This window comes from Cibotium barometz, chromosome 3 (assembly GCF_041138505.1).
Source record: "Cibotium barometz isolate CiBa-2024 chromosome 3, ASM4113850v1, whole genome shotgun sequence".
In the NCBI taxonomy this organism is placed as follows: Eukaryota; Viridiplantae; Streptophyta; class Polypodiopsida; order Cyatheales; family Cibotiaceae; genus Cibotium; species Cibotium barometz.
The window spans coordinates 32130106-32145114 of NC_141048.1; the positions used below are offsets into that span (position 1 = coordinate 32130106).

The following is a 15009-nucleotide window of genomic DNA, read 5'->3' on the forward strand; positions in this document are numbered from 1 at the left end:
TGGGGAATGTGGCAGAGATTGCAGGACTTGTATGCCCAACAAAGTGCCTCAAGCAAAGTGTATTGGTTGAAGAAACTCATAGGCCTTCAGATGAAGGAAGGGGCTTCTATGACAGCCCATCTCAATGAGTTTAATGGTATTGTCAGCCAAGTTATAAATCAAAAGTTGGCAATGGACGATGAGTTCAAAGCCACTTTTTTGTTATGCACTTTGCCAGAGAGTTGGGACACATTCAGGACAGCCACTAGCAATTCGAATGCTATGCTGTCATATGCAGATGTTGAGGGTGCTCTTCTTCAAGAAGAGATGAACAGGAAAAACAACTCTGTTGGAAAGTCCAATGCAATGAATGCACGTGGGAGATCCCAGCAAAGGGGGAAAAGCCAAGAAAGGGGAAGGAGCAAGTCTCGCTCCAAAAAGGATTTGGAATGCCATTATTGTGGCAAGAAGGGACACATTAAAAAGCAATGCTACAAATGGAAAAATGATCAAAAAGAAAAGGGAAAAGGCAAAGACAAAGAGAAGGATGAAGCCAAAGATGTAAAGCCAAAGGGCAAAAGTGGAGTCAAGATTGAAGAAATCAATGTGTCATATGCAGGTGGCAGTGAGGATGAGGTCCTATTTACTTCTTCACTTGATGCCCATTCACTTCTTACAGGTGGTCATGGTATGCACTCATGGATCATTGATTCAGGTGCCTCCTTTCATGTCACAGGTTGCAGAGACTTGTTTGTCAGGTATACTGCTGGCAATGAAGGAGTGGTTTATTTGGGTGATAACCATGCATGCAAGATTCTTGGTAGAGGTGATGTGAGGCTTGTGTTTTCAGATGGCTCACAGCTTATGCTCCATGATGTCAGGCATGTGCCTGAGATCAAGAAGAATCTGCTTTCTACTGGACAGCTTGATGATGCTGATTATGTTACCACATTTGGTAGTGGAAAGTGGAAGATTAGTAAGGGCTCACTGGTTGTTGCCAGAGGCTCTAAGGTGGACACTCTTTACTTTATGCATGCAGGTGTTTGTCACCATGCTAATGTAAACGCAACCGAGCTGCCGGAAATTTCTATGTGGCATAGCTGGTTGGGACACATGAGTGTCGAAGGAATGGAGCAATTGTCTCGTTTGGGTTACTTGCCTTCTCTAAAGTTTTCAAGTTTTCAGTTTTGTGAGCATTGTATATATGGTAGGCAACTACAGTGCCCCCACAAGAAAGCTCTTGGACAGAAAGATGCTCAGTTAGAGCTTGTGCATACAGATGTATGTGAGATGCCTCAGCTTTCTTTGGGAGGGGCAAAATATTGTGTCTTTCATTGATGATGCCACACGCAAGGTGTGGGTTTATCCTCTTCGTTTGAAGAGTGATACATTCTCAGTGTTTCAGAAGTTTGTTGCTCATGTTGAGAATCAAACTGGCAAAACACTGAAGGCTTTGTGTTCCGACAATGGTGGAGAGTACATGTCCAAACAGTTTCAGGACTTTTGTGATGCTAAAGGCATCAAGAGGGAGCTCTCTACTCCTTATGATCCTCCACAAAACGGGACAGCAGAGAGGATGAACAGGACCATACAGGAGAAGGTCCGTTCTATGTTGTCACATGCTGCATTACCTCATGGTTTTTGGGCTGAAGCTGTTATGACAGCCGTTCACCTTATAAACAGGTCACCTAACACGAGGCTTGGTGGGAAAGTGCCAGAAGAGGTATGGACAGGGAAGCCTCCGTCATACAAGCACTTGAGAGTGTTTGGTTGCGTTGCGTACGTGCCCATACGCAGGGAAATGCGCACCAAACTTGATCCTAAGTCTCACAAATGCATATTCCTAGGATATGGTGACAGAGGTGAAATGGGGTATAGACTTTGGGATCCCATGAATAGAAAGATCATACGCAGCAATGATGTCATTTTTGATGAAACATGCATGTATAAGGAGCCTGCAAGGCAACAGGAGCTTGGCAGAGTCATCTTTGAAGATGATGGACATCATGGACAACAACAAAGGGCTGTAAATCAGCCATTACAGCAGGAAAACCAGCCCTTAAATGGTGCTGAAAATGGTCCAAATGGACAGCCACAGATGGCAGAAGATATCCCTATGGATATACCACAGTTGGAGGAGATACCGGGCATGATTTTTCAGCCTTATGGCATGGAACAGGAGCCACCAATGGGTGATATGCAGGCTGGACAGCAACCTGCAAATGATGGTCATTGGGTACGGAGGTCCACTAGACCCTCCAGAGCCCCTGACAGGTTTGTTCCAGGGGTTGATTACTTGATGCTCACTGACTGTGGGGAGCCCTCATGTTATAAGGAGGCTTTACAAAGGGCAGACAAGGCTCTATGGGAGCGTGCCATGAAGTCAGAGATGGATTCTCTGCATAAAAATGAAACATGGAAGTTGGTGCATTTGCCTGCAAGCAAGAAAGTTTTGCCATGCAAGTGGGTATACAGGCTCAAAGTTGCACCAGATGCAAAGCCAAGATACAAAGCCAGGTTAGTGGCTAAGGGCTTTAAGCAGGAATATGGTGTGGACTTTGATGAGATCTTCTCTCCAGTGGTCAAAATGACCACACTTAGAGCTGTGTTAGCTTTGGTTGCACATGATGATCTGGACTTGATTCAGATGGATGTGAAGACTGCTTTTCTTCACGGTGATCTCCATGAGGAGATATATATGCAGCAGCCAGAGGGTTATGCAGTAAGTGGAAAGGAGAAGCTTGTATGCAAGCTGAAAAAGAGTCTTTACGGGCTCAAACAGGCACCAAGAGAATGGTATCATAAATTTGATACATTCATGAAATCTCAGAAATTCAGGAGAAGTGACATAGATCACTGCTTGTACACCAAGAAAGCTTTGGATGGCAGTCTATTGATCCTCATCTTGTATGTTGATGATATGTTGATTGCCGGGAAATCTCGTAAAGAGATGGATGCCTTGAAGCAGAGGCTGCATCAAACCTTTGATATGAAGGATTTGGGTGATGCAAATCACATCTTGGGTATGCGGATACTTCGGGACAGAAATCAGCATGTGTTGTATTTGTCTCAGAAGGAATACATTGGCAAAGTCTTGCAGAGGTTCAATATGGATGGGGGGAAGAAAGCTAGTACTCCTTTGCCTCCATATGTGAAACTCAGTGCTATGGACAGCCCACAGTCAGATAGAGACAGGGCTGATATGGCCAAGATTCCGTATGCTTCAGCTTGTGGCAGTCTCATGTATGCCATGGTTGCTACTAGGCCGGACATTGCATTTGCAGTGGGAGTGGTTTCTAGATACATGGCCAACCCTGGCAAGAAGCATTGGGAAGCAGTGAAAGGTGTCATGAGATACCTGAAGGGCACACAGGATTTGTGCATTTGCTTTGGCAAACAGGATGCATTAGTGCATGGTTACACGGATTCGGATTATGCCGGTCATCCAGATAACCGGAAGTCTACTACCGGTTATGTATTTACATTCACAGGAGGTGCTGTGTCATGGATATCCAGGATGCAGAAGTGCACTGCCTTATCTACTACAGAGGCCGAGTATATTGCAGCCACAGAGGCTTGCAAGGAGGCATTATGGCTATCTCGGTTAGTGGTTGATTTGGGTTATAAGGGGATATTCCATTGTTGCATTGTGACAGTCAGAGTGCCATCCAGTTGGCGAAGAACCCTGTTTTTCATGCAAAGACGAAGCATGTGGATGTGAAGTATCACTTCATCAGAGAGGTGATAGAGAACAAGCAAATTCAGCTTGTTAAGATTCACACGGATGACAACCCGGCTGATCTGTTGACAAAGAGTTTGCCTCCGGAGCGGTTTGCTCATTGCAGACACTTGATGGGCATTGGATGAGGCCAGTTTCAGCCTTGATATGGCCTTGTATATTATCATGTACATGCTGATTTTTCTTTTCCTTTACTTAAGGGCACTTTGCCTTTAAGTGGGAGGTTGTTGGGGTAAAGGCCTTATGCCTACCCTTATAGTGTGTACAAGCCCATAAGTTATAGTACATAGTACACTTAGTACTTTTAATGTACTAAGTGCACTATGTGTACTAGTGCAATATACATGTGTGATAGGGGAGTCACACACTCATGCCTCATGAGTTGACTTATCCCCACAACTCTCTCTCTCTCTCTCTCTCCCTTGCTTCTCTGTGTATGTCTCCCATGAATGAACTCTAACCCTAATTCAGTTTCTCCTGATACCAGTTGAAGGGAGAAACTGAATTAGGGTTAGAGTTCATTCATGGGAGACATACACAGAGAAGCAAGGGAGAGAGAGAGAGAGAGAGAGTTGTGGGGATAAGTCAACTCATGAGGCATGAGTGTGTGACTCCCCTATCACACATGTATATTGCACTAGTACACATAGTGCACTTAGTACATTAAAAGTACTAAGTGTACTATGTACTATAACTTATGGGCTTGTACACACTATAAGGGTGGGCATAACGCCTTTACCCCAACACCTTCCGGGACCAGATGGTGGTTGGCTTGCCAGATGTTGGTAGTAGGCAAGGACGTTGCAGTTCTTGCATACGTGGTAAGCAGCACAGGGAATCCTTTCCGAAGCAAGCTTCCAGGCGGGCTTCGAAACCATTGGAGTTGATTCACATTGACTTGTATGGACCTCAGCAGATACCATCTTTGGGAGGATCTCTCTATTTTATGCTACTTGTTGATGATTGTACCAGATTCACGTGGGTCTACTTTCTTTCCCAGAAGGACCAGGCTTTTGCTCGGTTCAAGGATTGGCACGTGATGGTGGAGAAAGAGTCTGGATATCAGGTTAAGACTCTCAGGGCTGATAAAGGAGGTGAATTCTCCTCGACTGTATTTTTCAGATTTTGTGCAGATCATGGCATCAAAAGGGAACTGGCCAATACCGGATCGCCTTCGGAGAATGGAGTTGTTGAACGCAAGAACAGGACTGTGGTGGAGATGGCGAGGACCATGCTGGAGCATCGTGATCTTCCTCGTCCACTTTGGGGTGAGGCTGTGGCAACGGTTGTCCATACCATTAACCGATCTCCGACGACTTCAGTACCCCATATGACTCCATTTGAGGCATATTTTGGCAGGAAACCCGATGTCTCGCACTTCCGTGTCTTTGGGAGTGATGCGTATGTACATATTCCGAAGAAGCAGAGGGGGAAGCTTGACTCCAAGTCCCGCAAGCTGGTATTTGTGGGGTATAACTCTCTTTCCAAGGGATACAGGTTGTATGATCCAGATAGGAATGAGATTGTTGTCAGCCGGGATGTGGTCTTTGACGAGCATGTTCCAGCATCCACTGTCGAAGAGCCGCCACTTCTTGGAGATCCAGAGGAGTCTGATGATGATTCCCAGTCTATCATTCCAGTTGATCCACCTCAGTCATCACAGGAGGTTGAGCCCGCAGCTGGAGTAGAGCCCCCGCGACCACAGGAGGCTCCACGATCTGTTCGAGTACCTAGGTGGTTGTTAGACACCCTTCGGGAGTCAGGTGTCACGGAGCTACCCTCCGAGTGGACCACAGAGGACGGCCCTCGAAGATCACATAGAGTCCGAGATAAAAGCCACAGAGCGGAGCTTCTTCAGGTGAACTATGCTTTGATGTCTCGTATCATGCGGGATAAAGAGCCTACTTCCGTAAAGGAAGCCCTTTCACAGGATACTTGGAGGAAAGCCATGCAGGTGGAACTTGATGCCATCGAGAAGAACAACACTTGGGAGTTGGTACCGAGGCCGTCGAAGCGGTCAGTCATTGGTGTCAAATGGGTCTTTGAGACCAAATACGCGTCTGATGGGTCGGTGGACAAACACAAAGCCAGACTTGTGGCTAAAGGTTATGCTCAGCGGCCAGGCATCGACTACGAGGATACCTTTGCACCGATAGCGCGGATGTCCACGATTCGGACCGTTCTTGCCCTTGCTTCTTCTCAGAGGTGGCCCGTGTATCAAATGGATGTAAAATCTGCGTTCCTTAATGGTGACCTGCAGGAGGAGGTGTACGTTGAGCAGCCTCCAGGCTTTATTGTTCCAGGATCGGAAGGGATGGTTTACAGGTTACGTAAGGCCTTGTATGGTCTTAAGCAGGCTCCCAGGGCTTGGAATTAGAAGATTGATTCCTCCTTTATTCGGACTGGATTTCAGAGATCGGTTGCAGATCCGAACCTGTATCTCTTTCGGGAACGCGGCATGGTTACGCTTATCATCCTTTATGTGGATGATCTCATTCTCACCGGCGGTCATGTGGAGCACATTGGAGTGACAAAGGCTGCCTTGTCAAAGGAGTTTGAGATGACCGACTTAGGCTTACTCCACTTCTTTTTGCGATTGGAGATCTGGCAGACCCAGAGGGGGTTTTTCGTCTCTCAGCAGCGGTATGTTCATGAGTTGCTTGAGGCCTTTGGGATGGAGAACTGCAAGCCTATTACCTCGCCGATGGACCCAAACACAAAGTGAACCGTTACAGATCTTGTGAGCCAGTTGATGCCTCGCAGTACCGGAAGTTTGTTGGTTCATTGATCTGGTTGCTGAACACCAGATTGGACTTGAGCTTCTCCATGGGGCTGTTGAGCTCTTTTATGCAGACGCCATTGAAGTCTCATTGGGACGCAGGATTGCGGATCTTGCGGTATCTGCAGAGTACGAAGGATCTGGGACTCTTTTACACAGGAGGGAATGGAGTCAAGCTCCAAGGTTGGAGTGACTCAGATTGGGGAGGAGATCCAGACACGAGGAGATCTACTTCAGGATACAGTTTTACCCTCGGCTCATGAGCAGTTTCTTGGAGCAGCAAGAGGCAGCCAACTATTGCCCTTTCTTCGACAGAGGCAGAGTATCGGGCTGCTTGTGGTGCTGCTTGTGAGGTTGTATGGCTGTGGAGGCTACTAGGCGAGATTGGGTTTCCACAGAGGGAGCCCATAGTCATCCAGTGCGATAACCAGAGTTGTATAGCTATTGCTCGGAACCCGGTTTTCCATTCCCGGACCAAGCATATAGAGATACAGTATCACTTTGTACGTGAGAAGATCTTGGCTGGTGACATCTTGCTACTTTATTGTTCGACGGAGGACAATGCGGCGGACCTCTTCACGAAGTCTCTACCTTAGGCTACGCTCAAGCGGCACTCCAGCTCCCTTGGGTTGGTTCCACAGCCAGGAGCTGAGAGGGGGTGTTAGAAGTCATCTCCTGTCTATATTTATACACCAGGGCCTCTGTTGTGGGTGTGCCCGCCCTGTATAAGGTGTTTTATCATTTTTCCACACTCTTCGTATTCTTTCCTATTTTTTTCCATTTTTTCTAGTGGTGGGGAGGGTTGCCAGAGGGTGGCAGGAGCACTCCAGGGCTGGCCGACTGTCCCAACAGCAGTCCTGTGGCTGGCCGACATCACACAGGTGATGCGTAGGCCTCTGGACTGCTGGCCGACTGCATTCACACAGTCGTGGGCATTTTTCTGCTGGCCGACTGCATTTATGCAATCGTGGACTTGTACAGTGCTGGCCGACTGCTCTCCCAGGGGCATATAAATAGGCCCCTTGCCCCCACCACTTCCTCATTCAGTTTTCTCGGGATCTTGTGTATAGAGAAGAGTTTACACACCTATCTCTCTGTGTTTCTTGTGCTGTTTATTTTCTGCAGTCTACTTGCTCTTGTCTACCCAAGTTTGGTTATCATTTCCGTTGCATATTCTGACAAACTCACCAACATTGGACACTATAAATAGGAGTCTAGGCCTTAGCCATATTCATCCTTTGATCAATCAGTCATCATTGAGTCATTGAGAGCATAGGAGCAGTGCTATTATTGAGTATCTCTATTCAGCATTTTATATACTTCATGTTTGTAATACATGGTAGATTAGGTCATCTCTCTCTATTGTGTATTGAGCATGATGAAGAAGTGATTTGTGCAAGGGTTTAAGTCTCCGATTAGGCAGCTAATCGCAATCAATCAATTCATAAACACGCTTCTGCAAGTATCCATGTTACACCCTCGTTTTGAACCTTGGGGAAAAAACCACCACGGTGCTCTCTTGAACTCTACCCGTGGAGTTTGACTTCATTTGGGCACGCTTTGAAGATTTCTCTTCAGTCTACTCAAAACTTGAATTTCTGTTTACCACTAAACTTTCACAATAACTTAATTTTTCATGTCTCTATGAATATGATAACTCATTGGTTTCATCCCTTTGCTGCAAGGTTATTTCCTTTGGTTTCCTAGGTACATTCAACCTTATGAACATGTCTTTTTACAGGGATATTGCTGACTGAAGCTTTGCAGGTAATTGATGTTGGTGGCCGCTTTGTGCTTCCGGGTTTATGTGATGCTCATGTGCATGTGACTGCTGTGACTGCTGATTTGCATGAGCTTGCACAACTTCCTCCATCCTTGGTTATTGCAAGAGCAACCAAAGTTCTCAGAAAAATGCTTCTTCGAGGGTTTACGACAGTAAGAGATGTTGGGGGTTGTGATTGGGGTCTTGCTAAGGTAACCTCTAACCCCTTTTGCAACTAGTTGTGTTAACAGGTTTTCCAATGATTTCTCTGCCACATCCTAAGCTCCTTGCTGATACTTGAATGAGATTTGTATAGTTTAGGTTTTAAAGAGGTATGCTTCAGATTGCTTACATTTAAAACATTTATTGCTTATGAATGTTGCCTTATGAGGTTTTTGCAATATATAGCTTGTACCTTGCATCGTACCTTGCAATCATAGTCAACAAAAACGAGAAATGGGAACGGAAACGTTAAACGGGGAAACGAGTTTCTAGGGGTGGAAATGGTTGTTTCCTGTGACACTACCACTTGGGAAATGAGAAACGGCCATGGAAACGGATGGGGTCTTGAAACAGAGAAACGCGTTTCCAGGGTCTAAAACAGCCATTTCCTATGACTATGCTTGCAATACACTTTTGGCAGTAGTGTTTACTAACAGGGAGCTATGCATCCATGTGCAAGGTGGAGAGCCTTATCCTCACGTGTTACATTTGTGCTTGGGGGTGGTCCAGAGCTGTTGGCCTATGATTTGGTTGGTGAGTTCATCAATTTCTCTCAATGGTTCCTCATGTGTTCTGGTGCGGATGGTGAAACGGTTGGTTACACAAGGTTGAGACACTTGCCATTAAGGACTGTTGTGGCTTTATACTTTGGGGCATAGTTGCAAACATTCTCGTTTGCATAGGCTAGCAAACATTTGCAAACGTTTGCTATATTCTCACGTTTGCAACACGTTGCAAACTTGACTTTTTTTGCAACTTAAAAACTTGGGCAGCCGGCCATTTCTTCAGTAGCGTGTAAATACTAAACATTGGGTGGCATGGCTCATCAAAGCGTACTGAATTAAAACGTTGCTGAATGTTGGGAATCACAGTCAAGTAAACTGCAATGCAAGGAGTACAATCGCCATTCACCTTTCAACATTGTGAAGAAGCTTGAAGGTGTGCGATGTGCCCCACAACCATAGCCCACTACAGCCTAAAGCCTACCTTCAGGTAGAGTGTTATTGATGTTTTAGAAATTTGAAACTCTCCCAGAAAAGCCCCAAATTTGACATGTTAGTCTACCGAGATGGTTTTCTTTTGGAGATTCGCCAGCTAGTAAATGTCACGAATGCATCTACGCCAAGGTTTGAAGCATTCTTTAGCAAACTTGGCAAACTCGAATGCGAATGCACGAATGCAACGAATGCTTGCAACTATGCTTTGGGGACATAGATTATAAATTATTAGTGTTCTTCCATGTTGGCAACTTTGTCAGATTTAGCCCTATGGAGTGTTTTGCCAGAACAATCTCAGAGACAAGGGACCCTAGTGGGATTTGTTTTCATTATCATCCTCTGACATTGTTAAGTTATATAATCTGGCAGCAAAATAAAACACTGGAAAAAAGACTACTGGCTACAAATACAAGTAACATCCTCAGGAATACAATAGCAGGATGACCTAAGGTCCAAGGAACATCGAGCCAGGGTGGCTGGTGGAGAGGTCTCATCATCATCCTCAAGAACTGTGTAAAGGGCATCAATGTCCACATGTCCTGTGTGACAGGCCTGCCCCATAGCGTTAAGGTCCCTAGTTTTACATGCTGGAAGGTCTTCTTTTACTTATTTATGATCAAAGGTCTACCAAGAGCACCAACGGTCTACCAAAAGCTTCACACTTTCTCCTCTATACAGTCAACTCCTTCAATTGACTTTGGTTTGACTTGTGTGCAACACTCGTAGTGTTTCTAATACATGTGTTTGGATTGATATTCACTTATTAGACCTCATTCTTGTTAGGAATAGCAAATAATTCTCCATCAACGTTTGAGTGAGCAAAGGTCTTCATTAGGATAATCTCTATGCCTAATCACCATGCTTAACCATCACTTCTTTCCACCCTAATCTCCCCAAACCCTACTTTTTCCCTCAATTCAAGGAGAGAATTCGGGGGTGACGGGGGGCATTTTTAGGAACCAATTTGGTGCTTACTTTGATGTTATTTTGGTGCCTATGTAAGGCACCAAAATAACCAATTTGGTGCTTACTTTGATGTTATTTTGGTGCCTGTGTAAGGCTCATCAACTAATGAAGAATTATGCTCGTGCTTTATGCTAGTCACTTGCGTTCACCTCTTTTGATCATTCTCTTGTGTTAATCTCTTTCATTAGGATAATCTCTATGCTTAATCACCACGCTCAGCCATCACTTCTTTCCAACCTAATCTCTCCAAACTGTAATTCCAACAATTCTTACACAAGTTTTTGTCCATATAAGACACTCCTTTGTGCAGAAGTAATGATCAGTGTGCTTTGCAATTTGTCAAAACATTATCATAACCAAATGAGTTACTAGTTGATGGCAGGCAGTGGAGGAAGGATCTATTGCTGGGCCTCGTATACTGTTCAGTGGGTCTGCGATCTCACAGACAGGTGGTCATGGTGACTTCCGTTTGCCTAGTGAAGATCAATTATGTGGATGCACCTGCTCAAAAGGCTCAGTTAACCTTGGCCGGGTATGCGATGGAGTACCAGAAGTACGAAGAGCTGCTAGAGATGAGCTAAGGAAAGGTGCGTTTCAGTTGAAAATCATGGCATCTGGAGGTGTGGCCTCTCCTACGGATCGCGTGAGCAGTTTACAGGTAAGTGGCCATTTTAACATGCATGTTCCTAAAAGGTGAATTTGGGCATGTTCCTGGATTCATCTAGGTATATATATTATATTTAGTGGGCTTGTGAGCCTTGATAAACAGTTTCTATGCTCTCAACATGACTGTACTTGGTGGAGACAGTTTTCTGAAGAGGAGATATCTGCAGTTGTAGAAGAGGCTAGAAATGTGGGATCGTATGTGTGCGCGCATGCGTATACTGCATCTTCTGTGAAACGAGCCTTGGAACTTGGTGTGCGGAGCATTGAACATGGCAATGTAAGTTATGCTTGCTTGTTTATGGTGACCGCTATTATATAACCTCTATGTTTAGCTGTGCATTGAGAACCTGCTTTTTTTTAGTGTGTGATAGGGCACCTACATCCCACTTTTCTAGCCCGTGATAGGGGGTACTATAGCTTCCCATCCCACTTTTCTAGCATGTGATAGGGGTCTCCCATAGCTTCCCATCCAACTGAACTAAACTTTTTGATGCAGTTTCTGGACGGTGATTGCTTAGACTTGATGAAGAGTAAAGATGCATTTCTTGTTCCCACACTGGTGACGTATGATTGCATCTGCCGCCACGGTGAGGCTGCAGGGATGTCAAAGCCTATAGTGAGCAAGGTGGAATCTCATTGCTTCTGAACACACTACACGTGATTTGTACATGTATTTTTGCTTTTGCAGTCTCATCATTTGCTAATATTTCTGTAGGTGGCTGACCTCCTTCACCATGGCATACAAGCCTTGGCCTTAGCTGAGGAGAAAGGTGTAAACATCTGTTTTGGGACTGATCTCCTTGGTTCTATGCATGATCACCAACTTGAAGAATTCAAGTTGAGATCAAAAGTATTGACGGCTGCCTCCATTCTGAGGTCGGCCACTTCAATGTGTGCCAAGCTCTTTTGCATGGAAGGTAAAGTAGGGATCATTGCAGAAGGTGCCTTTGGTGACTTGCTTGTGTTGGAGAATAATCCGGTGACCAACATCCTTTCTATGCTAGATCCTGACAATGTAACCATGATATTAAAGGAAGGTGAGATTGTGAGCTCCAAAACCTTAACTCCGAGACTCTTGGATACTGGATGCATCATTAAGCATTTCGAAGAGGACAGGTGTGCTTTGAAATAGGCAGCCTCAAAGGGTCTTTAAGTTTTAAAGTATAGCTACATAGATCCTGTAACTTCTCAAGAAGAATAATTTATGAGAAGTACCAAGGCAGGCTCTGACATTTGGATGTTAATATAGTGTTATCTCAGAACTGTGCTGGAGTTTCAGCCTATGTATGAGACTCTTCTAATGTACAATATATCCTCTGTTGGCATACCAGCCTACTGCTTTTCATGTTATAGCCTAGACTTAGCTTTGAACCATTCAAAATTTGTGAACAATTGGAAATAGCAGAGCTAGTTAGCTTTTGGTTTACAATGCACCTGACAAAGGTGGATATGGACGATTAGATCACTTGGCATGAAAAGATTTCACCAAAATTTTATGCAGCAAGTTACAAGTGTCAGACTTCTGAATGAGTTGGAGCTTTGGAAAACTTCAAAAATATTTCCACGAATGCATCAAAATAGAGTGTAAGAATCACTTTCATGGAAGGTCTTCAAATTGTCATAAAAGTGTTTGGTAAGGGCTCTAGATTGCCACAGGTTTTACACATTGAAATGGTGGGCTTTAGCAATTATCAGCCATAACAAATTCACGGGTTTTCATTTGGAAAATAAATGTGCACTAGCCACCTTTAATATGTTTATATATGGCCTTTCATGCCAACTTCTATTGCTATTTGTGTAGGTGACTCGGCCTTGATTGTAAAGCTGGTCTTTTGTTGCTTGGTGCACCAATCTCGATCAACTCAGTCATAGACCACCTTTGTTTCCAGCATTTTCTACTCTTTTTAAAAACCCTAGTTCATTGATGTATAACGTGCAGGAAAAGACATTACCTAGGAGAGGCCTCTCCTTCTCAAATTCAAGGATAGCCTCACCAGCCATGCCTTTATGGTGAACCAACTTGCCTTGAAAGGCACACCAATCTACGTAGGAGATGCCCTCACTCCCCGCAGAGAAGATCGGAATGCTATAGCACATAGGCAGGAAAATGGGTCGTGTATCATGACGTTTGTATGAGACCACAAATGTACTTTACATGGCCACATGGAATTGTAATGGGACCTCATAACATGGGTGGCTTGGTCGAGACATACAGAGGGGTGTCAGGTTATGTATGGGAGTCTACTTACAGAGGGGTCAAACTCATGCGTCTTGGAGGATGTGTGGTTCGAGAGGTGTGGCATGTCTAGTTTACCCAACTAACATAAAGTACTCATAGTGGGCAGATGGGATAAGGAGGCTTGGTTTATGTGGATGTGCTTAGCCAGGCGTGGCTTTTGGGTTTTACGTATTGTTGTGTGTTACTTCCCACCCAAGACATCTGCCTTTGCACGGCAATATGCTTGTTTGTGGAGTTCTCCCAACAGGGAGACATCCTCTTCAATGCATGAAGAGCAGGTGCACATGTATGATTTTCGTGCAGACATAATGATTTTCGTGCAGATTATGTCATGCTTACACAGATAGACCCCCAAGAGACGGGGCTACAACGATCATCCCGAGATGAGGGGTCTGTTATCACATATGGCATATGCTTTTTGGATTTGGGAGTTATGCATGAGCTACTTATTTATAATGGGATGTCACACTGGCCTGCATTGAACAACCTCGCTGGCTTTCCATATGGAGGGGGATTGAGGCAGTGGGGATTACATTATGGGGTATCTTGCTCTTATGCGATACATGCAGCATGACTTCACCACTCCACCACCACCATTGGGGTGTCTTGCTCTTATGCAACACATCTAGGATGTGACCATTCCACCACATCCTCTTATGTGACACGTCCAATAATACTTCATCATTCCACCACCTATTGGGGTTGATCACACATATCTAGCTTTCACCATTTCTTGCCCATCCTCACCACCAATCCCTCCACATCCATCCATCCATTCATTCACATCCATCTGATTCACATCACATCTCATTTATTTCATAGAATTTAAACATAGAATTTAAGAGAATTTTAATTTTGATATAAAGATTCTTTATGTATCTATTTATGTCTAAGAATCAACTTCAGTGAGAATAACACTTTTATAAAAATCTTTTCATGCATCTATTTATGCATAAATTTAAATTTAAGAAAAATAACACTTTTGAAATAAAAATAAATCCTTTATGCATCTTTTTATGCATAAAATTAATTTTAATGAAAATAACACTTTTGAAATAAAAATAAATCCTTCTTTCACTTGCACGACCTAGTCTTTGTTTATAAGGATCATTTATCTTCCCATATTTCTCATCTCGACTTGACTTTGCACACCTCCACCATTACATCACAACTCTTCTCCATTATTCATGAATTGGCCCAATTTACATTGCTTGCTCTATTGCCAAGTCTCATGTGGGATTGCAACCACAAAATGGGTGGTTTTATGAGGAATGCAAGAACACCTCCTACGAGAATGGGCATGTTGGTGGACCTATGCATGTGAAATGTAGAGATCATTTCATGGCCTTTACTAGGCAAAATTTGGACTCAAAAAGGGTTCCATAAGAAAGTATTAAAAAAAGAATAATCTAGCTAATGAGAGAGCTAGGATTCAAGATCCATGTAACATGGATCTTTTGAGTCTTTTGCCATCAACTTTGACAAGGTAAAGTTTTTCAAATAAAATATTGAGAGGTTTACATCAAAATATCAAGAAGCATGTCCTCTCTCTCTAACTATTGCCACCACCATCTTCGCCTACAACCGCTCAGCCCAACCTAGCCCACTCTACCCTCTCTCCTTCTTCCACCCTCTTCCCTCCCTCTCTCTCTCTTCCCT

At 44.2% G+C, this 15009-nt stretch overlaps 1 protein-coding gene across 1 annotated transcript in view; it reads left to right on the forward strand.

Annotated features, from left to right (window-relative positions):
* LOC147639962 (uncharacterized protein YJL213W-like) overlaps positions 1-12620 on the forward strand; it is a 29993-nt gene extending 17373 nt beyond the window's left edge. Inside the window, exons 2-6 of the mRNA XM_086775664.1 lie at positions 8265-8471; positions 10828-11103; positions 11254-11388; positions 11608-11736; positions 11827-12620. Of these exons, the coding sequence (XP_086631790.1) occupies positions 8265-8471; positions 10828-11103; positions 11254-11388; positions 11608-11736; positions 11827-12243 (1164 nt within the window). The 3' untranslated portion in view covers positions 12244-12620. The remainder of the gene's footprint in view (positions 1-8264; positions 8472-10827; positions 11104-11253; positions 11389-11607; positions 11737-11826) is intronic.
* The last annotated feature ends 2389 nt before the right edge of the window (positions 12621-15009 follow it).